This window comes from Hirundo rustica, chromosome Z, assembly GCF_015227805.2.
Source record: "Hirundo rustica isolate bHirRus1 chromosome Z, bHirRus1.pri.v3, whole genome shotgun sequence".
Classification (NCBI taxonomy): domain Eukaryota; kingdom Metazoa; phylum Chordata; class Aves; order Passeriformes; family Hirundinidae; genus Hirundo; species Hirundo rustica.
In genome coordinates this window covers 74,323,793-74,350,524 of record NC_053488.1, presented here as the reverse complement: position 1 = coordinate 74,350,524, position 26,732 = coordinate 74,323,793, and the positions used below count along the sequence as shown (strand labels likewise).

The 26,732-nt window shown below is 43.2% G+C and overlaps 1 protein-coding gene across 10 annotated transcripts in view; it reads left to right on the top strand.

The window, feature by feature from the left end:
- Positions 1-26,732, top strand: part of PSD3 (pleckstrin and Sec7 domain containing 3) — a 120,656-nt gene that overhangs the window by 56,355 nt on the left and 37,569 nt on the right. For 7 of the 10 annotated variants that reach the window (XR_009208638.1, XR_009208639.1, XM_040089253.2 and 4 more), the window contains 2 exons: positions 1,001-1,090; positions 23,072-23,115. Coding sequence is in view for 8 of the 10 variants with exons in the window: in XM_040089253.2 (XP_039945187.2) it covers positions 1,001-1,090; positions 23,072-23,115 (134 nt within the window). In the remaining 2 variants the exon portion in view is untranslated. Of the gene's footprint in view, positions 1-1,000; positions 1,091-12,505; positions 12,867-23,071; positions 23,116-26,732 lie in introns of those variants that run through there. The other 3 variants (XM_058424225.1, XM_058424226.1, XM_058424230.1) reach the window with 2 other exon arrangements.

The window sequence follows — 26,732 nt, the reverse complement described above, 5'->3', positions numbered from 1 at the left end:
TGACTGACCTGTATAACCAACGGGTGCCCTTCCTTAGGCTCCAGTCCTGTGTTAATTTGGGATCCTGCTCCTAGCTGAGGACAAAGCTCACACAGAGCTCTTTTGCTGTATTTCTACAGACAAAGAATGCCCTGACAGTGGAAAAGTCTTCACTTCCATCTTCTAACTGATAGTGGTGCTATCTTCAAAGATATCATGACCACACAGAGCCCTGTTTTCTCCTCTTTACCACGTTTCACAGCTCATCTCAGGCTGCTTTCATTTCTTCACATGTCTTTGGTGTCATTTTTCATCGATGCAGTGTTGTAATTGTTGCCCACTCACAAGGCTCCCCTTGTTAAGCATGGGCCTTCTAGCACCTGGGGGACAGGCACAGACACTTCCTCTGAGGAGTGATGGAGATGGGGATTCAAGAATAGTTTAGGGCAGCCTCAAAACTCTGGGTATAGTTTGGCTCCTACACAGACATGTAGGAGCAGCCAAACTGTTCCTTTCCATTTGTGGCTTATTTGGGCAACTTTCTGTCTGAGACTTAGGAAGAGAGAAAAGAGAGCGAGCCTGTGGAAATGTCAAAGCAGCCTCAGCCTGTGAATCAGAAAAGGTAATGGCCATGCCTGGGCATCGCACTCCAACTCATGGCAGTTGCCAGTGAAAGGTAGCATTGGAAATTGCAAGAGAAGGGTCTAGAAAGGGCCTCAGTCATGTGTTTCCTCATGCCTCACAGCAGATTTAAGTAGAGCTTATCCATCAGATTGTCAGAGCTTCTGGAGACATGGGGATATAAGGCACTATGAAAATACCGGAGATCTTCACCATTGTCCTCTTCATTATCCTCTTCAAGGATGCTCATCTATGAGTAATCTCGTGAATGCTTTGTTAGTGCTGCATGCCTTGGCCTTAAAGGAGAGCAGGAAGATGTATATAATCTGATGCTGCTCATTCCTGTCATTTTAGAAAGCAGCAGGAGTATGATGTTGTGTTTCTCTGACGCTCCTTTCAGAACATTGGGAAAAAGATGACCTGCCAGGAGTTTGTTGCTAACCTCCAGGGGATGAACAATGGCAAAGACTTCCCGAGAGGGCTCTTGAAGGTAAGGAATTAACGGCAGAACGTGGGTCTCATTTTTACTGAAACATGGTTCAAAACAGAACACCTATCTTGCTTTTTCTGAATCTTAATTGTCAGACATGACAAGTGATGGGCACGTTTCTCTGCCCTGAATGTACATAATATATATAATGTTTATTTTCTTGTTTTCCCTCTTGCCTTCACTTTATAGCAAAGGAGACTCTCTGCAGCACGGAGGGGTGAAACTGAGCTGCAGCAGGTCTCGCCCCAGAGCTGTGTGCCTTACAAACTCATGTATCATGCCAACCCAGAGTGCTGTCTTCTGATTACAGCAGGCAGAAGCAGCCAGTTGGCTCTGAATGCAGATACATAAAGGCTAAGCCTGATCTCTTTGTACAATCTGAAAGGCGTGTGTGTTTTTTCATCAAAGGTGCTTTGGGGTTTTCACATTAGAGCTGGAGATGTAATTTCAGATTATAATGTGCTGTCTGGCACAGGCTGCATTGCTTCAGCTTTTGTTCATTGAGTTTGTGCCAGGAGTTAAATCTGAAGAATGGGGGAAGAGGCTGAGAAGGACAAACCTTGTTTTATTGTCAGTAATAATGAGAATGTTTTGCTTCTTTTTTGTCTGATTGCTAGCATGAAACAACACTTTGTTTAAATGAAGACAGGTGCGCGTACACTGGAGTTCATAATTTATTTATTTTTTTGTAATGGAAATAAAAATAAGAGGCTGCCACATCTGAGAGCTGACCCAATGCCTATTGAAGCTAACGAAATGAATTGCCATCTCTTCTGAGGATTTTGTGTTAGGACCATTGTGAAATACAGATACACCTGCATAGTTGAAAGCAGGAGAGTTTGTCTTCTAGTATTGGTAATTCCTTCATTCTCTTCAAGGAGCTTTTTGTTGGGCCCTCCTGCATCAGTTCTTACTAAGCAACTGGGAATATAAATGCAACCCCCCCTTTATTTTAGAGTTAATGTCTTTAATTTTTGAGTCTGCATATCTGTCAGCAGCCACACTTAAATTATTTTTTCCCCCAAGGAATCTCATTTCTCAGTTTTCCATAGAAGGATGTGTTGAGATTAGTTTGCAGGCTAATTACAGCCCTTACTGAATAACTAGATCTCCAGATTGTGTTTAAATAACCTGAGTGTACTGACAAGAGACTTCCACTGGTGCTTACCTGCTGTTTGTTTTCCTGCTGACAGAATTATGCATCTAGAGCTGTACCTTGGTGTTTAGTGCTCACCTGCTAATGCTCGGGATGTCTGAGTCCTCACCCAAAGCAAATACCAGGGCTCAGGAGTTTTTGGACATTGACAGATGGAAGAAGTTTGGTGTTGGTGTCCCACTTTGCTTAAGGCTTTCTGCCCTTTTCAGTGTGCTGCTGTGATGTCTTCGGGACAGAGGTGGTTCCCAGCTTTGGTTTCTCATCTGGCTTGTCTGAAGGTTTGAGGAACTGACCTTTATTTTTTAATTTATCAGTGGAGGGAGTGGAGTGAGTACAAGTAATTCTGCTACTGTGTTCAGAGCAGCCATGCTGCCACTAAATGTGCGATTACAAAGACTTAGTGGAAATTAATTTTTGCATTAATGTCAGTAAACTAAATTCACAGCACCCTGCTTCAGCATAGCACCATGAAGCTTGTGTCTTGCTGCTGCATTAGCTGTGTAGCCACTGAGCGTGGGTGAAGTTGTGAACCTTCTTCCTGCATCCTTGCCCAGCTGCCTGGGAGAGGAAGAGCGGTTTCCACAGGGTGGCAGTGTGTCCCTGTGGGAGTGAGGTCCTGAGCACCCACTGGTGACTAATGCAGACCTGTGGTGAAGCAAGTGGGCTTTTCTGCCTCTGCAGTCTCCCTCTGTTCTTCTTGTGGGCCTGCTGCACCCCTGTATGAAGCTGTGCAACTCTGCTGAGCCCCAGAGCAAAGCTGATCAGTGCTGGAGGGGAAGGAAGGCCAGGGAGAGCTGAGTGTTCATCTAGGGCTTGTGAAGCTCTGTGCAGCATTTGTTGTGGATGCAGTTCCCAGAACAAGGGATGCAAATGCGAATGCTCAGGCTATTCAGGACAGCTGACTGACAGGCATCAATCAAACGTTGCCTTCAGTCAATCCATTCACCCTGAGTATAGAGTGTGGCCGTGAGTGTTTTGGGTAGGAAAATAGCACATCAACAGCCAGACAGCAACACATGAGGAGGGATACCCTTTTGTGTGATCAGCCTCGCAAAACCTGGGACATTAGATCAAGTTACTTCTCTTTTTTCACCTCTGTGGGGGAGCTATCTCTATGTTTTATTAAATTTTTTTCCAACAATGAGAACACTTTTGGTACAAACCGCAAGGCCTCATGACCTGGTTCTCTGTGTGTCACTCATGCTTTGAGAGCAGATACTTCACTCTGGTTTGAAAGCAGATATGGGAAATACTAATGTGATTTTGCTCACCTTGTGCCTTGTTGTCTGTTCATTTAACATTGAAAAAGGTTTTGCTTTTGTACACCCATCTGCACAAAGATTCATTGCCTTTCCTTTTTCCTCACTCCTTTAGTCAGATATGAGGTTGCTTTTAAAGTTGGGACCTATAAAGATAAATACACCAAACTGTGATTAAAAGTGCACTTTTCCCCATGGGGTCTGCTCATGTACTCATCATATATATATATGTAGAAGGGGAAGCCATGGCTAGGATCTCTGTCCTTGGAAAGAAATCAAGATCAGTCTGACATTTTTTGGCTGTGTCAAGAACCTCATGATTACAGTGTAGGAGTGGTTTCTTTCTCACATGCTTACACCAGCTTTAATCTGCTATAATGATACTATCTTCACTGTGATATGTTTAGCAGTTGTACTGTGTGACCATAGCCTTCTTCAAAGCTGGGCTTCACAAGATTTTCTGGAATGACGAGGAGATTGGCTTGGAAAGAGCCTCATTTTGGCCTTACGTTCTTGCTTCAACTCCTGAAGGCAGTATGGTCCCCACAAATAAAGTGCTGGTATGATGCTGGCCACAATGTTTTCCTCTTGTCAGCTTGAGACAAGGTATGTGGGATTCCACTCCAGGAAGGTGGCAGTAACAAGGCCTTTCATATGTAAGCAGGGAAAATGTGTTCTGTGGTCCACAGAGAGCCTGCAAGAAGGCATTACTGAGGAAATGGATCCCTGCTTTTGTTAGGCAGTGTTCTGGGAGGTGTACTCTGTTGTTAGTCTGTGTGCAATGTACCACCTGTCCTGCGTAAATTAATGTCCTCTGCATTTACAGTGTCCAAGGCACCTCATTCATGGTATCATGGGCATCACCCAATCTGTGACATGGGCTGCTTGGTAGCGGTGCTGCCCCGTGACACGATCACTGGATGTGGGGAAGTCATACCTGGCTGTGTGTCTTTTGGCAGGAGGTAACTCTTCACTGACCAGTTACATTGCCTGGGAACCTCCATCATGCTGAGGTACCTGGGATGCTCTACAGGGACTTGGCTAGACTCATCCTGTCAGACTGCTGATGGAGATAAGATGCCAATCCTGCATAAAAGATCTGCTTTTTCTCAAAGGTAGTTTTTTGGGTAGGCCTTATCTCCTTCAGAAGCACTGTATTGAGGTGACCAAATTGACTTGGAGTTGCTGGTGCTGAGCTCTTCTGAAGAGCCAATCCTCCTTAATTTTCTAAATGATCTGAATTCTTCATCAGGATTCCTGGGATATGCAATTTCCTATAGAAGCTGCAAAGTAGGGTTTATCTCATGTTGCTGTCAGTTCCCTGCACTTTAATTAAGATGATTTTTTGCCACTGTCTTTCTGCCTTCTCTCTCTCTTTTTTTTTTTTAATTCCCTTTGAAAGCCCTCCAAAGCAAACACTCAATATAAAGAGAATTACTGGCATCTTACTTCATCCATTCCATCTATTTCAGGTATTTAGCAGAGAGAATGAGCATCAGGTAGCTAACTCCTCCCTGCACAGCCTCAACCCCCTGTTGTGGAAGGGAACTCACATTAATTGGACTGCTGTGTGCACCCTAAGCACTCTCATCAGAGTCTCTCTCTTCATCCTTTTCGTGGCTTTTTGGCTGGAACTTCCCACCTTCGAGGGAAACCTGATGAAGTCAGGGAGATGAAAGCATGTGACAGCATGCCAGGATGGCCCCAGGACTGCATGGACTGCTGTAACACCTGCAGCAGTGGGCAGAGGAGGGAGATGACCAGGTGTCTGTGCTCCACTGAATAAGACAGAGCTCTGCCTCCTTGTTTCTCTCCCAAGATAAAGTTTTTTAATCTTAAAATATTTCTGTTGGAAATAGTATTTTTGGTCCATTTCTTATCTGTGTGAAATAGAAGATCTGTTATGGAAGGCCCCTTTCAGCTGCTAGGAGACCACAGAGTCTAATCTGGCAGCATAAAAGTCAGGGAATGCAGGATGATATCATTAATCCTTGTCTTAAATAGTTGTTTATGAAAGCATACTTTCCTTTCACTGTCAGAGGAGCCACAGATCCTTACTGACTGTAGGGAACACCTGGCTTGTCTTCACTCTTCTCCATACTTACAGAGAACGTTCCTGCCATGATAACCATTGTTTCCTTCAACTTGGAGGTTTTTGGGTGTTGTCATTTGTCCTATGCAAGAGCAATAACCATTTAAAGCACGTCTCTGCAGAGCGGAGAATTGGCCCAGGTTATGATGGTGTGTGTATTGCTTTGTGTCCCTTGAATTACAGAGATTCCTGACATATCCCTGCCCTGTTGAAATGCAAATACATTTTCTTTTTGCATTTCAGGAAATTACCTCAGTGCATGTAAAAAGAAAAATCTATAATCGATATATTTTTTTCTCAAGTCAGATAAATCCAGATATTGAGTAGAGGAATGCCTCATAATAGCAGAAACCTAATAGCAGCTGTGTCTATGAGCAGGGAAAGCAAAACTTTAAACAAGGCTTAAAACATAAAATTTTTTGACAGTGATCTAAGAATTAGGATTGCTCTGTATAGTGTAGGAGTGGTGCGAAGGATTGCTTATCTTACTAGGAAGCAGGCTGGATTTCAGGATGGACCTGTTCTGTTTTGACAGTGTGCATTTCTCTGAATTATTTTTGCTCCTTCAATCTTTGACCTCTTTACTTTCCAATTCAAAAGATCTCACCTAGCATACCAGGCTTATGTGTCAGCAAGGAGTGAAACCCAAGCAGAGCCAGCTAAGAATTTCCATTGCTACTGGCTGCAATTACATGTCTCAATACCAGCCTCATAATGAACATTTAGGGGGTTAATTTTTGTCTGTGGAGGCAAGCTGTCTGTAGTGTCTTGTCCAGGTTGATCAGACAAGGGAATTATTTGATGTTTGGCTTCTCCAGCCTGTCAGCTAGCCAAGGCCATCACTTGTCTCTTACTGTAACTGAAATGCATAGCAAGTCTCAAGGATGGATGTCAGCTGTCAAGTGTGGAGGATACAGACTGGTAATCTCCAGGAATGATGCACTCTGCCACTTTTAAAGAGGAATTTTTGGCTCTTTTCACTTTTAAAGAGGAATTTTTGGCTCTTTTCAGACTGGGAATTCTCTAATACAATGTCACACATACATTTTGGTCCCTATGACATATTACTCCCACCTCCATGTAGGTAGAAAACAAATTCTGAAAAACATTCTTTGATCTTCCACCCACTGATTTGCTTGAAATTTAAGTTCTGTGCTGCATCTCAAGGGAAGGAGGAGTAGGAACATAATTTATACCATATTAAAAAAAAAAAAAAAAAAAAAAAAAAAAAAAAAGGAAGAAGAAGAGAGAACATTCATCCGCCAGCTTTAGGATTATTGCTGTATAAATCTTTGATATTCCTTCCTTCTGTTTGTTGCCGCGCTTTTCAAATAGCGTTGGACTATTCTCTCTGTGACTGTTACACTGTTTCCTTTCAAACAAGAGTTTTTGGCTGCTCCTTAAATTCAGCACTTTTGTTCTCCTTTCCTGTGATATTTAATGAAATATTTAGTTTCCTTCTGAGGTCACGCTTTCTTAGATGATTAAGTATTCACAAGATCCTTGTACAAATATGGGGCAAATCCAAGGCACCAGTTTTCTGTCTTGTTGACAGATGGGTTCTGGAAGGTGTCAAGAGAGGTAGGAAGGATTTCACCTGTTTTTGGGGCAAGGTAGCTGGACATGACTCCATAGGTAGACAGAGTTGTGGAGTAAAGGGATGTGAAAGGTTATGCCTATATTTCCCCCTTCCATAGTGCAGTGCCTATAGCCACAGGTGACACTCACTTGAAACCTGTGGCCTCGCTTTCCTTGCTCCCCCTGTCTTCTCCCACTTCTCCCTATTGTGCCTCTCCCTTTCTTTTTGCCCCCTTCCTTTTGCCCTCTTCCTGCCTTCCCCCACTTCTTCTACCCTCACTTCCTTGTCCTCCCCTTCCTTTTCCTCTTTTCCTTTGTTGAATTGTTGTGTTTGCTATTTGAGTCAGAGAGAAGACTTGGAAGGTAGTTGTTTTGTTTGTTTTGCGGTGGTTTTTTTTTGTTTTTTTAATGCAGATCTCTAGGGTGAAGGGTTTATTTCAGGGGTATTGACTCTAAACATGCACACTGCAGGGACAGTGGCAAAGATTGTTTGCAGCTGCTCTGACATAGTTTGTTTTGCATCACTTCTTTAGTGACTTTCCTCTGAGTTTCTCTTACATCTATGCAGAATTTTAGGGTCTTGATGTTTTTGTAGATTTGTTCAAAGTGCTACTGTTTTCTGTAGCTACATTTCTCAGCTTTGACTTAAGGAACTTGGTGGTATAAGTCTGTCTACTATATGGCTCACTTAATTTCCTTGAGCTCTGTTGGCAGCAGATGATGATTCCTAAAAGGAAGAATTCAAGAAGAGGATCTTCAACAGCTAGTCCGTGAAACAGCTGTTTTCAGATCTGCTCCAAGGAACATGAAGATGGCTGAAGGCATCTCTTCACTTGTAATTCTAATAGGGATAACAGGGTGCATGATTTCTTTGCATCCCTGTTATTATCCAGTGGCTTGTTTTCATTAAACCTGTGATGTCCTATCATTCTGAGCAGGGCACTTACCTTAGGAGTGGTTTCTTTAGGCACAAGATGCAGTGTGGATCCCAGGGATACAGTGATACCAGGATTCATTTGATCTTCCACCAGTCATTGTGGTTTTGTCATCCTGCTCATTTTCAGGTGCTTTTTGATGTAAAAAGTCGTTTGTAAAGGCTTGTGCTGTGACCGTGAGCTGCTGGTTGTGGATGCTCTTTAAGTCTTCTTGTCATGTATCCTAAACCAGAGATAGTTCAGTTGCCCTCATGCAGTCATCCGTCGTTCTCCCACCATTCCAGCTGTTACCCTGCTAGGATTCCTGCTGAATATGCATGTAGAAAAATGAAGTGGCTACTCTAGTATTTCTGCTGTTCACAGGAGACATTTAGATTTAATATTGATTGTCAGCTTCCCCTAGTCAGCAGACCTCAGAAATTGTTATCTTAATATTGCCAGAAATACCCAAACTGTTGATTGGGTTTAAGCTCTAGTTCTGCAGCCATTGTGTAAGAGTAGCTTATCTGTCAGAAGTAACTTTCCCCTTCCTTCCTGTTTTGGGGAGAAGGAAAAAAAAATGAAAGGTGGAAAGGTGAGGGATGAAGGGAAGATTTAATGTTGTTTATCTAACAAACAGCATTTAATGGCAGCATTAGATAGTTTTGCCTTTCTGTGCTACACAAATATGTTACTAGCTTTTGAGGATATATTTTAAGTAATTGATATGCATGCATTTATGTATTTTGTCAGCGTGTGTTGTTCGTATTTGTCATTGACATCAGGCTTAAACGATGCTAATGTGACTTAGTTTGAAGACATTGGAGTTCTTTGATACAGTAATGTGGTTCTTAGGTTTTTACCCCAAAAGCCAGTATTGAATTTTACTTTGAATTCTGCAGTTTTTCTTCTTGTGTTGTTGATTCGCTGAATGACGTTAGGAAGACCGAGCAAGGACTGAGTACGTTTTGCCTCCCAGGGAGACTTGACTGGTGGGAGGAACAGATGGGAAGGAGCTTATTTCAGGGTAAGTTGGAACAGCTGCCCGATGGGGTCTAACATAGTGCCTTGTGACAAGAAAAAAGCTTTTGTATGGTTTTAAAAGGATGAGATGGAAGGAATAATAGAGACTGGTTTTCTGCTTCTGTGTCTCTTTTGACCCAAAGTTTAAAATTTTCCTGCTGATTTATGGTTTGTTCCTTAAAGGAACTGATAGGGAAGGTCTTTATATAGGGTCACAGTCCTTTTGGTCACCCCAGTGGTGTCACTGACTAAATGAATATTTACATTCTGCCTCTTTCCTACCACCTCTCTGCTGATCTTTGTACAAGAGAGAGATCAATTCTTGACATACTTGGAGAGTCCCCTGGGTGTGGTCAGCTCTGATTTTTCTGATGCTGCGCAGCTATTTTAGCGCCTCTTTAAAAACATCTCTTCTATCTCTCTATTTATGTTAACAAAACACTTTTCCCCCAGAAATCCCTGTTGCTCAGTTACAGACATAAATCAATCCTGTGTGCATACTAATTTCTAAAATGGTGGGTCTTCTCTAATGTCGAAGCATGGTCTTTCCCCAGAATAACAATCAGTGTGTACATGGAATACTGGCTCAGTCAGAAGTACAAGATTTTATTATCACTTGCAGATGGAAATCGGGGATACTGATGAAATCTAAACTGAATCCCCAGTCTGAAGGTATTTAAGGCTTCAAATGCATATCTCAGGAGGCTCTCTTTGGAAAAGGGTGAGCTGAGAAGTGTTTCCCATACTCAATTGAAAAAATGAAGAAAGAACGTTCTGTCATCCTTGGAGTTTTGGACTGCTGCAGAAACAGACTTGTTCCTTTCTGAAGTAAGGTTCCTGTCCTACCTGAGGATCTGCTAACTTCAGCTCAGAGAATGCTAGGTGAACTGCTGCAGTTAGGCAGCAGTGATGGTGCTGTGGGCAACAGAAAAGAAATACTGCCTTGATTCAATCTAGCTTGTGTTTAATAATAAAATTGCCCTGTGTAATTGACACTGGCCTAGGTCTGTGTGTGATATTTAGGGAGTATAATTATTTCAGATGTGTTGCTGGTGCTTGGGGAGTTGGCCTTATAAATCTGAGAGCAAGAATAATCTGCTAGGCAGGGGGCTGCTAGGATAGAAAGTGATTTGTGGCCATTTACGTAGCGCCTGTCAGGACCTGCTGCTTAGCTCATCTGGAGCTGTTTGACTGCAGTGCAAATTTGTTCTAAGAAGAGATTTTCTTTGAAAAGCTTTCCCACAAGCAGTGGATAATTTCACATGGGTTAAGTAGCATAAAACCTTTTTTGCGAAGTGTCAGAAGTAACTCAGAGCATGATTATTGCCAGAGAAAAAGGTTCCTTTCAGTTATCCTCTAGCAATGACAGGTTTGTGTAAAAAAGAGACACATTTGAGATTTGATCTTGATGTGTGAGGTAGGAATGGGCTTGCTAGATCTGACTGTTGTGGAAATGAAAATGTGTTTTTCTTGTTGGCCAGAAGGGAAGATATCTATGCCTCAAGCAGGATGGAGGCAGAATCTGTGAGGAATCAGAAGTTTCCCACCCCAGGGACAGTTTTTGTGTAGATATTTAGGTAACCTGTTCCCTGTTCCACTGACAGTTATCCTTCAGCAGGGTCCACACCTAGTACAGTCTGTGGGAAAGATAATGCACCTTATAGTGTCCTTGGGGGCAACGTGAGCAAAGGGTTAATGCTGTCGGAAAGGCTGCTGTGTGCTGGGGAGACAGCAGCATCTCTTAAGAGCAAAAATGCACCTAGGACCATCACATGGCTGTCTAGCCGTTTGCCCTGTAAGGGTGTAAATTCCTAATTGTAAGAGACTGGGACGATGTAACCACAGGAAAAGTCTGCTCAGTTCATATGCATCTTATTTACCCTGTTGAGCGCATGACATGGGGTAAAAAAACTCTCACTTTGCTTTCACATGGCTTGGCAGACATGGAGCGGGACTGAGGTGTAAATGGAGACTGAAGCTTCTTCACCCAGCTTTTGGCTGCCTGATGTATCTCAGCACGGGACATTGATCTCAGCATGCCAGGCAGCACCGCCTCATTGCTGTCCACGTGCCCAGACTTGCTCCCTGTGTGTCTTGGTGTGAGTGGGATGATAGCCCTTGTGTCCTCCTACAACCCAACACCACTGCTGCTGTCCTTGCCCTGCCTGGTGATACGGGAATAATGAGGCAGGTTGCTGAATCTGGTGTTAGCCTTGCTGCAGAGTCTTTCAGCTCCTCATGCACTCCCTGCACAAACTTGTTTGCCTTTTCTGGGTTTTGGGACAATGTCCCCACTGTCCACTTTTGTCTTGCTGCTCACACAAGCTGCTCCACCTGTCCAGTATGTGTCAGCAGCTGTCACGATCCTGTGCTGAGCCGAGTAGCACACAGCAATGTCTCTCTCACATTGGAGCTTGTTGCCATGGCAATGCGCAGTCTGCTGCACTCTGGGTCTCCAGGAGCCAGAAATGATGGTGCTTTTGCAACATTGAGGTAAACATCTCTCTTTTCCTGTATTTAGCGCATCCACACCTCAGTAAGACTACTACCTCCTTTTGGCGTCAGTCTCCCCTTGCCCCCTGCATGAAGGCAGATGGCTCCAGGCACAGGGAGCATGCCTGGCCTCTGGAGCCAGGCTCCTGTGGGTTGCAGTGGTACCTTTGGCAGTGGTAGTGGCCCTGCCATCACTAGGCTGTGTGGGTTTGCCACAAGGGAGAAAAAGGGGTGCCATTCAGGAGCTGCATCACTTGTGGGGTCAGCCACTGGCACATGTGGTTTGCTTGTGAAGGGGTTTGGCTACAGCTCTCCTGGCTGCCAAGTGGGGAAATGAGTCCCTAGCTGCTTGTTCACAACTCTGCCGCTGACTTGCATTGATCACTTTGGGAAAGTCATCTCTTTTCCCCTAAGCCCCTTTTAGAGCGTGAAAGCGGTCTTGCTCTCTCTTCCACCTTGGGAAGGCACCCCAAGGACTCTGGCTAATGAGTGCAAACACTTGGAGTTGTGGAAATATGCTGATGTGTCTCTATGGGGCTTGCCAGTACTTTGTTATGGTGCTGTGGGTTTTCACTCATTTCTCCAGTGCTTTGAGAATCCAGAAGCCTGTAGCTGGCAGGTGATTGAAGACTCTTTTTACAGTGTTCTTTGTTATTGCAGGCAGTAATGAGCATGGCAGGCTGTTGCAGGCAGGGAAGTGTGGCCGCATGAACTGAAAATGAATATCTTGCTTGATCTGCTGGCATTTATTCCAGCATCTTTCTCTCCACCTCTCTCCCTCTCACTGTTGGTGTGTGTATGAAGGGGGAGTTGATGCTGTAGAGGGGAGCGGAGCAGAGCAGGGGAGGAGTTTCTATCAGCTTTTTTTTTTTTTTTTTTTTTTTTTCCCTCCCGTCCAGTGACGTGAGCAATGCCTGGAACAATCAGGCTGGCTCCAAACACTGTGCCTGAAGATGCTGGAGAAAACAGCCTAGTGTGCTTTAGCAAACACTGATTGCTTGAGCCTGGGCTCTTCAGTCGTAACCTTTTCCAGTTCCTCTGCAGGGGATTGGGAAGTTTCATTCGCTTTCTTCTCTCCCATCCCATATACTCACTTTTGGAAATGATTGGAGTTAACAGTGTTCAGAGCACCAGCAAAGTCCGGGTGAGAGCCACAGGTTCGGTGAAATACTCCCGAGAAGAATCTCTCTGGCGGCAGTCCCATCGGTCAAAATCTATGAAAATCTCCAACTCGTCTGAGTTTTCTACTAAAGAAAGCAAGGTAAATGACTAAATATTAGTAGTGTTTTGCTTGGTTAGGCATGGGTTTGGTGTTGTGAAAAGGTTATGCTTTGCAGGAATTAAGAGCTCTGGATGATCTGCAGTGATCATAGAACTGCTGTCAGGTCATGAAAAAAATCTCTGCATTTGAGGAGAGAACTGAAGGTGAAAGAGCTCTGGTGTTACAGTGATCGGATCTTAGTTGAATGCCCTGTCACTGAGCTTGGTGCAATAGTAAACAGGCAGAACTTGCTAGTGACAGTGCTAGTTGGAGCTCTACTCCTGGGAAATGTGCCAGAGTTGGCAGGTGATGTCCTTGGGATTATCGTTTCAATGAGAATTGTTTTCTGTAGAAAAATAATTTTTACTCCTTATTTAGTGCTCTGTGGTTTAATAGATGTGGATGCTAGGTGAAAGTATTGTCTCGCTTGCATGCATGGTTAAATATTGCTGTCAAGTATTAGGAAGGCATTGTTTGTGCATTTATAGGAATACATTAGTGTATTGTAATGGTTGGTAGCACAGGCTATTCCCAGCTGCTACACTGACTGTGCAGCATCTCCTCGCCCAGCCCAGTTATTCAGTTCCTAAGCAAACAGCCCACTCCATGCAGCATCTTTTTTTTCCTCATCCCTCTCTCCCACACAATAACTGAGAGGCACCCAGGAACTCCTGGCAAGTGCTTTAAGAGCTGTCTCCCTCTCACAGGTGCTTCATGTCTTCAAGGGTTGTATGAATTTTATGCAGTGACCAAAACGTGCCTCAAATTTTGTTCTTATTGCCAGTTGATCCTGACCTTGGGATTGAAAGATACAACCACTTGAAAAGGTGTACATAATCAATATTTCAAGGCATCAGCCAAGCATTTAACTGTGTTGTAAGTCCATGTGCATGCAAAGCAGGCACATGCATGGATCTTCCTTTAGTGTCCCTTCCCTGAATCTTCTGTCTGTTCTGTGAGAAACCTCCTCTGCTGTGGTGAAAAAACCTTAGTGCTGTACAGTAGTTCTTAGCAGATCACTCTCTGCTAGCTTACAGGTTGTATGGCATTTCAGAGCCTCAGCTGTGTAACTTAAATCAGAGGGTACTGAAACCAGAAGTAAATGTAAGTATTTTTTTTTCGGTTCAATTTAATGAGCCTCTGTTTTCAGGACCTTATAAACGATATCTAAGAAATAGTGTATTGCTGAGTTGGGGCACAGAAATAGCACGGCCATAATTTTCAGGCTGTTGCTGATGCAGTATGTGCTTCTCCAACAAATATCCAAGTAAAGGCTGCATCTTGCAGGTGCTCTAGGACCCTGCTCTAGTGAACACTTTCAACCTAAGGATGGGAATAATTGCACAGTATTTGGTGGGAAGATTTATGCATGAAAACTCTCCTGCATGTGGTAAAAACTCAAATCTTTTGACATTGGATGAATTACTTAATCCCTTTATCTTCCCTCTCCCTGGCTTTGGGTCCACAGTGTATGCATGGTGTAGCATCCTCAGGGCTGGGACTTTCTCCCAGGAATGGTGTCTGACACAATTAGTTAACTACTGCAGTAATAAAAGCTCTGTGTTCATTTCCCTGTGGAATTCACATTTCTTCCTTCTAAGTGCTGTGGGTTGTTGCTTGAGAGATATCTACTTCTTTTCCTGCCTGCCTCAATAAGCTGGGAAGAACACTGCAGCTTTGTTGTGCTGTTTCTTTATTTCAAACAAAGGTTTTTGTATCTGTAGGGCATCTAAGATGTGTAAAAGCTGTGTTATGGAGGGCTGAGAAGATCCCTGCGTTCCCTTCAGTGGTGCCTGCCTGGTTGATAAGCAGCTCTGCAAGTGATTGGTTTCATGATTTTGGACAGTCCTGTTCTTTCCATCTCTCTGTTCCCCTTTCTGATCTTTGTCTGCCCATTTATTTTGCTAGGATGTCACTGATTGAGAGAACTGATTTATAGTTGAGCTATGGCTCTTCAATACTGTTGTGTTGATGGAAGAGCCTGGAGGTTGTTAATCAGTAGTGTGGTAAAGGAGCTCTTTTTATCAGCGTAACTGTGCATATATGTTTGTGCATCACTTCTCAGGAAATGTCTTCATTTCTAGGCTGCGCTTTTCTGGACACTGATGCCATGTAGATCTTCTCAGTATTAAGTGAGGTTTGGTTTGTAGACTTGTCCTCTTTGTATTTCTGTGGGTGTGTCTCCCTCTTTATGTCTGGACTGCCTTGTATTTTATCTGCTCCCCGTATAAAGTGATTGCAATGCTCAAGACCTGTTTCTGTGATTGCTTCAGGTGAATTTGGACAGGAGATAGATTTAAACCATTTGTGCCTCAGAAACATACTCCTCTTACTTTTCGCTTATGTGACTCAGCCAATTTTGATAAGCTAGAGAGTATTATGTATTCTCATGCTTTAGTTAGTATGAACAAAGCACCAACATGGTGCTTGCAGATGAGGTCTGCCTGCTGTCAGTGTCAGAGAAGCTAGGCAGCCCAAGTACCTTTCATCTCCTTGACACACATCAGGTAGTGCCTCTGTGTGGACAGGCTTCACTAGGGGGATGCATCCTGAGTGTGTATTATAGGCAAGTACCACAGCTTTTGACCAGCAGGAGAACCTGTGAAAAGGATACTGTGAATTCTGTACCACTGTTCTCTGGAGGGCAGGCTCAATCCAGACTGAATGCAAGGTGAGTCAAAAGATCTTAGGATCATCCACGTGACCCAGCATGCTCAGTAGCCTTTTCTTTCTGACAGACTTCTTTTCTGCAGCAAGGGACTGAATTGCCAAGTACGTGCACCTGTCCTGCTTGTAAATGCACAGGGCCAATAAAAGAGTTTGAAATAGGCTATGTAGATGTTCCATTATCAAGAAGTACTCCTCTAGCCATTTCTCTATTTTTCTGTAATAATTCAGTATGCTGTCTTCATAGTAACACTGATGAAACCCTTCAGCAAGTACAGAAAAAAATCTTTACACACTAGCAAGCTGTGTGTATCAATACAAAGGACACATTTCTTGTGTGGCATTAATTTCTTGGCTCTCAGGAGCCACAGCTAACCATCCTTTTTTGTTTTATGATGATATATCTGGCACAATCTTTTTTTCCTTTTTTTTCTTTCTTCCCCTCCCCCTCCAGATTTTTAAGAGAGGAGTTTCTCTTCGAAACGTTCTCCTCCAGTTGGTGACGCACTTGAAATTCCCTGGGTGAAATGATCTCCTTTCCTTCCCCCTAAAACATTCCTATCAACCCTATCTCCTCCTACACCAAAACAACGTTCATTGGTTCCATATGCTGGTGAACAGCTCTGTGCTGTTTTATGAATAATGTATGCTGGCTTGTTAGAAGAACGTTTGTTGTACAAACCAGTGGAATTTAAAATTGAGAGCAATATATGCAGATGTGAGATGCCATGCACTAATGCACAAACTCCTTGGGGTACTATTCTTCTGACATCCTTTCTGCCATCAGAATGCAGGAAAATGCATGAGAAATTGAGGGCATGTGGGCTTTGGATCTGGCAACAAGCTACAGGCACTCAGTGATCAGAGCCCATAACTTCCCCTGGCCAGGTGTTACAGATCTGTGCATGAGGACAGGAGAAAATGTCAAGATCTGGCTTTTGAGGGAGGGTGGCAAATAGCAGGTGGTGTAGTAATATAGATCTGTATTCTGAGTGAGGCCCAGCCTTCAGTCAGTTGCCTAAACAGCAAGCTACAAGTAGTATATAGCAACATGTTTTTACCCATCCAGACCTGGCAGAAGGCGATGATACAGAGCTATGCCCTGGTCCAAAGGACGAGCACACTAACACCTGTTAGGACTCCATACAGATACCTGTGATGTCTAGTATCTGCTGCTCTGTAACCTGTTTTATTTTTGTAGAGTTTTGCTACTTCAGTTGTTTTTTCTCCCTCCAGTAAAGCACAAGTGGCAGGAGCCAGAGCTGATGCTGATGACTGCTCAGCTCCAAAGGGCAAAGCCAATGGACAAATGCTGAGTGACTGGGGGAGCTGCTGTGACTGCAAAGAGCTGAGCATGTCTTTGCCTAGATGTGTATCTGGGGCTTCCTTGTTGCTTGGAGTCAACCATGCCATCATCAGCTGGAGGTGAAGAAGTGTATCCAGGCAGGGCTGGTTCTGGCAGTGGTAGCCAGGAGTGTGTGGCAAGGGCCTGGGTCAGAGCACGTGTGCATCCCTGTACTGGGGGCATCAAAAGTCAACCAAGCTCATGCTCTGCAACGATCAGATGATCATTCCTCCAGGGAAGAACTGGGTGCAAGCAAAGACCATGGGAGACAAGAACTGGAAAAGACAGTCAGGATCATCCGTGCTGTCTCTATGAACTTAGTTTTGGTTTTGCCTATTTACTGCCTCACAGCAGGTGTTTCTGGCTCTTCTATGCGTGGAGCAGGTGTATAAAATGTGTGGTGTATTCCTTTCCGTCTTGGCAGGCTTTTCTGCATGGGCTAATGCAAACAGAAAGTCAGTAGCTTGCATCAAGAGCCAGCCCTATGTTGCTCTTTGAGGGGAGGAATTGTACAGTGCTTTGGGATCTCTTCAAGCATCTTGCACCCTGCTGGCCTGGCTTTGGAGGCCCTGTGCCTTCTTGTAACTTGGATGATTTACCACCCTTAGTATCTGGGTAATTTGCTATGTCTTTGTCCCTGCATACATACCTAGTGGTTCCTTTTTTTTTTCTGCGCTGCTTCTGCATGCAGAGGCTGACTCACAGCATCACTGGCAGCTGGCAGGTGACAAGGTGCCTCTTTAAACGGGTCCAGCAGTTCGTGCATGTGACAAGATTTTGAGGAGGATAAGGGTGGTGATTGACCTTTTTTCCCTTGGAAGCTTTGTAAAATAAACAGGAGTTTTCAGAAGCATTCTCTCCATAGTTTGGCTTTTCTTTCCAATTGGAATAAAAGTACCAACTAGTCAGAGCTTGTGGAAATCGGTGGGTTTTGTGGACCTACTTGCTTACCAAAGGGGAAATGGGGAGGAATTCAGCAGTTTTTTAGAGTTACGGCCTTCTACTTAAAAAGCAAAGTTTTTCTTGCCTAGTTTAGGAACAAGTACAAACAAATCCCACAAACACATAACAATTCTCACTTTTTTTTTACACTTCAGTCTTCTAGGGGTCAAACTGGAGCTGTGGGAAACAACATTGGAGTTAAAGCAAGGAAGGTGCCTAGGATTTTGCCTACTGTTCTGCTTTATGCAGCAGTCGATTTCTTTTATTCTGCCTTCAGAATTGCACTTGTTTTTCCAAGGAGCTTAGAGTTGTAGGGGGCTTGAAGTGTGGTGGACCTGGAGATCAACGCTTACCAGAAGGGGGAAAGCTGTAAAGATGTAAGGAGTAGGTCTTTGTGTTCTGGGTAATTGGGATAAAAAGTCAGAGATTGAAGTCAGACACTGCTGAGTAGTTGGTATCTGGCAGTTTGGATCCTGTCTAGAGTGGCCTTGGGTGGGAAAACAGATAGGAAGTCTTACCACTTTCTGACTGCTATCAGTCCAGCTTGGAAGACGACACCTGTGCAATATTCATTCTATCATTCACTGCTGTGGTTCAACTTCCTGTTTTCTGGCTTACATAGCAAATTTGCCAAACACTTACCAGGCTAGCAGGTAGGAAGTGGTGGTTGTTGTCAATCTGTAAGACTGTTTTAAATGAGAGTTTTTTAATAAAACTTGTCCTAGCAGCTAGTTGAGTACAACGAGAGTCATGACCATTCTATAATCTCTGATGAGCTTTGTTGCAATTTAGTGCAGCATTTAAGTGCTTGTCTCCAAGTTTGTTTGATTTAATCATACTCTGGAGAAATGTCTATTGAAAAGAGCTGCTGTCTGAATCAGGGCCTTGGGGAATAGCCATGAAGTAAATCAGAGAGCAGGTGCTGTGTTGTACCCACGTGCTTCTGGTTGCAAAACGTGGCAGGCGGAAATTTTGTTTCTCTGGAACATATGAGAGCCCAGGTAGACATCAGGAAAATGTTAACGAATAAATTGTTTTGGAGAAATGACATAAAACAGCTCTGAAAGGCTGGTGAGTCCAGCAGCAGGTGCGCAGCCTTGCAGCAGTCTCTGTCAGAGAGGTCGATTGGGGGACAGGCATGAGAACTCATGTATTTACATCCCTGGAGAGGTCTGCTTGCTGAGGTCTCAGTGAACATGCTTGGCAGGGACACAGAACATGTTCTGTATACAGCTGCCCAAACTGTGCATACTCTACAGTTTTCTTTCTGTTTCATAAATACCAGTAACTTTTTGACAGGTTCTGTTTGATAGTCTCGGGGGGACACAATGTCCTTGGTGAGATGTGTGCCCTATGACTGGGTTGGTGTCTGTTACTCCCTAAAGAAGGAAGACAATGTCTGGCTCATCAGTAAATGCTGGGACAAACATAGCTCACAGCTCTCTTTCAAAGCCTGAGGTGTTTTCTATCCCTGCTCTAATCTGGACTGCTGCTTTTGTGTGTCCTGCTCTTTGGCTGCAGTGATCCCTAGGCATGTTCTTAGCAGTGAAATCTCATAAAAACCTGCACAGGGCAGGTGTTAATTTTCAGAGGTTTTGACCCGATCTTGTAGTTATTTGGGCCAGAGAGCAACAAATGTGTTTCCTCAAGCCAGGTTTTTGCGGTATCTAAAACTCATTCAGGCAGATGAGGAAAAAATAGTACCTCTGAAAAGCTGGAGAGGCAACTGGAGGAAGTATGTAGCCTTTTCACTTTGTGGTTGAAAGTCATTTTCTGGCTCAAAATGTAAGAGAATATTTTAGTCATAGCAGGAAGAAAAGAACAAGTTGAAGAATAAGTCATGGGCTTTGGCCAAATCATGTAGAAATGCTTGGTGACTGCAGGAACCAGTACCAATCAGAATTGGTTTGTGTACAAAAATGGAGTTGTGTCTAATTCTGCTGAACTGACAGGAGAAATAATAACTTTCTTTTGCTTTCTTTCTGCAGAGTGTTCTTAAAAACTTTTGATAGCTTTCAGCTGAAAATTAAGCAAGTGCCTACAAATTGCCAGAAATGCTCATCCATTCACCTTTGGCTGTTTGCCTTTGATTCAGAGCTCATTATACAATTTCTGAGAAGATAGGTTCTATAGAAATAGTGAAAACTCCAGTCTTGAAAGTACTTGATCATATTTCTCTGAATGGCTCAGTGAAGCTCAGTTAGTGGTGAGGACCTCTCTTTGCTAGCTCAGTGTCAGTTGGATGAGGCATGATTATTCCTGGTGCTCGTATCTGTTGTACTGCTCTGAGAGACCTACTTTCTTGGAACACTGTGACCAAGAGTTGCTGCCTGTGTGGCATCAGCATGAGGTGAATTATACTACCATAATGTTTGACCTGCTTGTGTATGGGTCAGTTAAGCCAGATTTCCCCAGGCCTGAATATTAAGGATCTTCAAATAAGACTTCCAGATTCAGAAAAGAGCCAGTAGATGACAGGATGAAGAGTGGGGATATGCTCATGGTATTGCTCATGTGAATTCAGCTGTGGCATATGCACAAGACTAATTTCAATTCTTCAGTTTCCAAATTATTTTTGGTTTGGGTCAGCATTAAAGCTGTCTAAATGTTACTGTTTCTGTTGAGCATTATGTCATAGCTATTATAGTATGTGATTTTCAGGCTTGTTCATACTTGATGTGATACTTTTTGCTAATCATGTGCATCAACAGTTCTTCTACACGTTAACATATTTTGAGGCTGTGTAGGAGTTATGTGCCAGAGGGAGTAAATCTAGATATGTATATAAAGTGAATTACAAATGCGGATTATATGTGTGAAAATCAGGGACATTCCATACCAAAATACTTCACTTAAGTGACCTGTTTGAAGAACTCCATTAGCTTGCAGTAATACCAGGGGTTTAACCATTGTATACATCAGCTCCTGGAGGGCTGAAGTAAGACATACTTATCCAGCTGATACGTGTACTTTCTCTCAAAAAAAATCCATCCCAGCTGTCTGATACTCACTGAGTCTTAAGTCAGGTTTAAAACCTTTTTCTTTTCAGGCTTGTATCAGAACCAGAACTGTTACCTTTGGTGTCAAATCTACTGGGTACCTTTCCTATGGATTGAAAGAGAAACTGTGTTAGTGGACAACAGTCCAAGATAGTAATCTTCAAGCACAAAAGTTGCTTAACATTCATTTTTTGTTTTGCACTTAGAAACTGAATATATTTATGTTTAGGTGTGTGACTGGGAAATCATTCAGGTGTCTGTGAGGCTCAGGGACTTTGGATAGCTAGTCTGGCAAATTTTCACAGATTAGCCCATATGGTGAAATCTTAAAGTCCCTATTAAAGTCATTGACAAAAAGGTGTGAGTGTCAGGAATAGGACTGAACCTTGAATTTGAAGGCCGTAGTCTTGTGGCTTTTGCAAACTCTAAGTAAAGTTCAGGTTTATGACCACCCGAGGAGCTAGAATGTACCTATTAGAACCAGTGAGAAGTATTCCAGAGTCCTGAGGGAACTGGCTGATGTAGTTGTCAAGCCACTCTCCATGTTATTTGTAATTTTTAAATTGTAATTCATGACCTTAGTCATGAATTCACCATTTGTGTTGGTGAAGTCTTCAGTGACTGGAAGAGGGGAAACATTGTGCCCATCTTCTAAAGGGTAGAGAGGAGAACTGTGGCAACCAGGGATCTCCTAACCTCACCATGTGCCTGGGAATATCATGGTGCAGATCCTCCTAGAAGCTGTGCTAAGGCACCTGGAGAACAGGGAGGTGATTCAAGACAGCCAGCGCAGCTTCACTAAGGGCAAGCCCTGCCTGACCAACCCAGTGGCCTTGAATGATGGAGTGACCACGTTAGTGGACAAGAGAAGGGCTGCACATGACATTTATCTGTCATTTTATCTCTAAAGCCTTTGACAGAGTTCGTTACAATGTGCCTGTCTCTAAATTGCAGAGAGATGGATTTTATGCATGGACTGTTAGATGGGTAAGAAAGTGGTTGGATGGTCACATCTAGAAGGTAGTGGTCAATGGCTCAGTGTCCTGATAGACATCAGTAATGTATGGTGTCCCAGGGGTTCATCTGGGGATCAGTGCTGTTTAGTATCTTCATTAATGACATGCATGAAGGGATCAGATGCACCCTCAGCAAATCTGCAGATGACAGCCAGCTGAAGGATGAGATGGCATCCAGAGTGACCTGGACTAGATAGAAAAGTGGGTGCATGGGAATCTCAAGGTTTTCCAAGACCAAGTGCAAGATGCTGCACCTGCGTCAGAGTAACCTCTGGTATCAGCAGAGGCTGGGGATGAACAGATGGAGAGCAGCCCTGGGGAGGAGGACTTGGGGGTGCTGGTGAATGTGAGGCTCGGCATGACCCAGCCATGGGCACTCGCAGCCCAGAAAGCCAAACGTGTCCTGGGCTGCATTCAAAGCAGCGTGGGCAGCAGGGGAGGGAGAGGATTCTACTCCTCTGCTCTGCTCTACTCTGGTGAGACCCCACCTGGAACCCTGCATCTAGCTCTGGAGTCCCAGCATAGGAAGGACATGGACCTGCTGGAGCAAGTCCAGAACAGGGGCACCAAGGTGATTAGGTGGATGGACCACATTTCCTATGAGGACAGGCTGAGAGAATTGGCATTGTTCATCCTGGAGAAGAGAAGGCTTAAGGGTGACCTAATTGTGGCCTTCCAGTCCCTGAAGGCAGCCTGCAAGTAGTTTTTACAGGTGCTTGTAAGGAAAGGACAAAGGACAGTGGCTTCAAACTGAAACAGAATAGGTTTACACTATATGTGAGGAAGAAATTCTTTACTGTGAGCATGGTGAGACACTGGAACAGGTTGCCCAGAGAAGCTGTAGATGCCCATCCCTGGAAGTGTTCAAGGCCAGGTTGAATGGGCCTCTGAGCAACCTGGCCTAGTGAAAGGTGTTTCTATCCATGGCAGGAGTGTTGGAACTAGATGGTCTTAAGGTCCCTTCCATGGCTAATCCATCGTTCTGTGTTCTTGAAAAAGCACAAAGCACAAACCCTTGAGAAACTTACTGTAGTCTCGAAACATGCATTCAATATTTTTTTCTTAGGTGAAGTAAATTTCTGCTGAAGATTCTCACATTGCTGTTAGCAGATATGGGACTTTCTTGATCAGAGACTGCTTGCTTGCTGATACTAGTTGGGTATCTTTCCTCAACTTATTAGTACATGTGTAGGAGGGGTCAAACAATAATTCCATCTCATTTCTCTTCCTTTGCAGGCCCTCTACAATTCAATCAAGAATGAGAAGTTGGAATGGGCAGTGTAAGTATACTTCTATTGTAGAAATTAGAAGTTTAACAATAGTACCTGTGTGGTAATCTGTTTATATGTCCTATGTCACCGTCTGTGTGGGCTCCAAAGCCTGTAGAAGATAGCCAGCATACATAATGAGTTTGCTTTTTTGCTAATGAATGACCGGGCAATATAGCCTCATCTGTTTCTCCAGCTAGAGGAGTTGTTTATGACAGGAGCCAACTGCATTTGTAAAGAAAGAGGACATTTCATTTAGTAGGAAACTTCAACCTCAAAAGAGAGAAATTAAATCCTCTGTTGTTCTATGACTGCATAAATAAAATAGAAGCTGACGTCTCCCTTTATCTTTCTGTTCATTGTGTCAGAACCACTGAGTAGAAACACACTTCTTGGATTGAGTTTCCTGCTGTTGGTTTATTGTCTTGGTTTGTCTCCTGATTAACTATGGATAACTTGACAACAACCTAATGTGAAAGATGATAAATTGGACAAAGTCTGATATCACTCCCTCTTATCCTTAGTTGCTTTTGACAGGCTAACACTTGTTAACTATGTAAATGCTGCAGAGAAGAAGAAGCTTTGATTTCTGATTGTGTTAAACTGACATTTCTCTGTGCTTCTGTGCTCTGTACCCGCGAAAGGGTAAAAGCGCCTCCTTTTGATTTTGCCACTTGCAGAACAGTGGATTTTGGTATAAAATAGGAAAATTATGTCTTTTATATATTTTAGCTATATAAAGGTATTTCCCTGCATATCTGAAGCCTCACCTTCTTGGGAACAATGTATATCTGGAAGGCAGGCTCCTGCACCTCTTGTGCTAGATGTTCTAGCAACTGCCATAGGTCTTGCAGGCCCAGTGGCTTCTGATCTTCATTGTTTTAAGTTCATGATCTGCAAACAAATTTCTTGTCAGGGTGTGCAACCTCACAAGGGTAGCTGGTTCCAAGTGGCATTGCTGTCCCAGTTCAGGAATGTGTTAGGTGATGTCAGAGTAGTATAGAAGGTGTGCTATTACTTGGAATCAGCAAAAAGTGCCATCTCTGATGAGCATTAAAAGTCATGGTGGGAGGCATTTTCACAGGCTGTGTCTTGGACCTGGAACACGCTGCGTGAATCTTACATGTCACATCAAAGCTGTTTGCCAGACACTGTCACAGGTACTTTAGAACCAGCAGAATCCATAATATGACTTTCTCAATGTCAGAATTTTCCTCCAGCTCTTGCCAAGAGACCATACCGTGTCTAATACATTTGGGCAGCCTCCAGGTGGGAACTGGCTCATGACTGGCTCTGCTCCTGTGAACCTCAGTCAAGGTCTGTATAGGTCCTGTATAGGTGATAACTGCTTTGGCATTTACGTGGTCTAGTCCATGGCCTTTGTTAGGGGGAAAATTCCAAGCAGGCTTGGAAGAGGGATAATTCAGACTCCTTCTTAAATAAGGCTTTGGGTGGATATAAAGCTACCTTCTTACAGGAGAATGCTCAAAGGTGCCAATCGTCTGTTCCAATCTGAGACTGACATGTAGCTAGGACTGATGGTACAATTAATTTCCACAATGAGGAGCAAAGCACAGTCAGTATCTTTAGAGCTCAGAGTACTGGCTGGAAGAGAGGGAGTGTGAAGATGTTTCTCTTCATTTTTATAGAGATGTGTGGTTGGTATAAAGTAATAACCCCAAGAAGCCCTGAGGCTGCCTGAGCATGAAGGAGGAGGCACATAACTCTTTGGCTCTGCTACTGTGATCTGCAGAGAAAGCTGAAGGAGACATGTCAGTTTTGTTCTGATGGGATCAAAGGACATCCTTTCTCCCTTCCAAGGATTATTCCTTTGCTTCCCTGATGCACTTGGCAGGGTAAGAAGTGGGAGGTAAGGCAAATGTGAAGATAGGACTGCGAGCTCTAATATAAGCTCTCCTGCAATGCTGGCATTTCAAAGGAAACCTTTCCTCCAGCGAGAAATCCTTTGAGAATCTAAGACATTTGTGAGCTAAGCAAAGGTATAAGAGCTGCTCTGGAAGTACATTATTTAGTGTATTAATGGTTATCAGTAAGTCCATGGGCAGAAAAGGGTAATGGTGAAACGTAAGATGGGGAAAGACTGCTATCCAATCCTTATCTTACTAGTTGTGAGCTAGGTATGTTATCATCTTAAACAGTTTGCAGTACATTTCCAGTAGAATTATAGTCTGATCCAAAGCCCACGCAAAGAAAAGGCTACCATTGACTTCAATTTTGTAATCATGAGAAGTGACACCTTAATCAGCAGATGTTCTCCAGAGACTTTCAGTAGGAGTGTTCATCTTTCCTTTTCGAACAGGAAAGGATGAGTACAGCTCTGAAGAGAGAATTGCATTACAGCTTTTCTTCTGCAGTATGCCTGGTTCAAATTCTCCACAAAGTTAAAAGTGAATCACATACCATAATCTGTAAAATAAAGAGATCTGACCTGGAATTTACACTGAACTGGTGATTTTGGGATCCTGAAAGCAAACTTCTGCGCTGCACACACCCCAAAGGTGTGAACTGTTCTTCATGTCTGTTGTGGATGGGCTTAAATTTGAAACAAGGGAAATTTGAAATCAGCCTTTAAAAAAGTTTTCTATTAATTTAAACCAAGGCACAGATTTTCCTGGATAAACTAAAGAAATGGTTTCATTGAAGGTTTTTTTGAACTGACTGTTCTGTCTAGAATGGGTTAGGAAGAGAAGATCCAGCTATCAAGGCAAAGAGGTAGATTGCCGTGCCTCCTAACATCCCTTCATTGTCTATAATACTGTATCCCAAGGTTTTTAGATGTTACTCATTCTTTGGCTTTCACACTGATCATTGTCAGCTTTAAGCTGAAAAAGAAAAATCCGTTTGATTACAAAGGTGCCAGAACTAAATATGTTTTATTTGCATGATGTCTGCATGGAAATGTCATGGTGGCCATTATTGCTTTCCTTTGTTTGTAATACTGTGTCTGTTTACTGTTGAAGGTAATAGGAATAAAAAATCATAATCTTAAAATAGGTGATCTAGAATTAATGTATGAACTCCCAAAGCACTGCTTACAAAATTGCTAAAGCCAAATGGCTGCATTTGAGCCAGTTGTGTCCCAAAAGCCTCCTCCTCTTAGCAGAACGGTGTAGTTTTCAGGAGAATCACTTGGTTTTTAACTAGCCAGTTATACACTTCTCTGTCTGGAGAGGTTTAAAGGGGCATGATATATTCTTCTTTTATTTTTCTGGACTACACTGAAAAATTATCTTCTTTGAGCAAAACAGGCCATTCAGATTGTGATGGTGGGAAAGAGATGCTGCTAAATCAAACTGTGATGCTGAAATCAGGGTAGTTTTAAAGACATTTATGCTGAAGTTCACCTTTTTCTAGGTTGAAGTGAGAAATCTCTCGCTATTATAGTTAACTTTTGTCTCCCAAGTCCTAAGATGTTTCCTGTTTGCAACTTCTTAATCAGTTTTACGACAGGGTCAGGTGGTGCTCAACCTGGTTCTCTTTTTTTTTGCTCTTCTCCCACTGGGAAAGATGCCAAAACTTCTCTCAAGTCAGTTTTCTAATACAGATGCTGTTAGTTCCACGGATGTATGTTACAAACCTGATTTTTTTTTTTTTCAATTGCAATATTT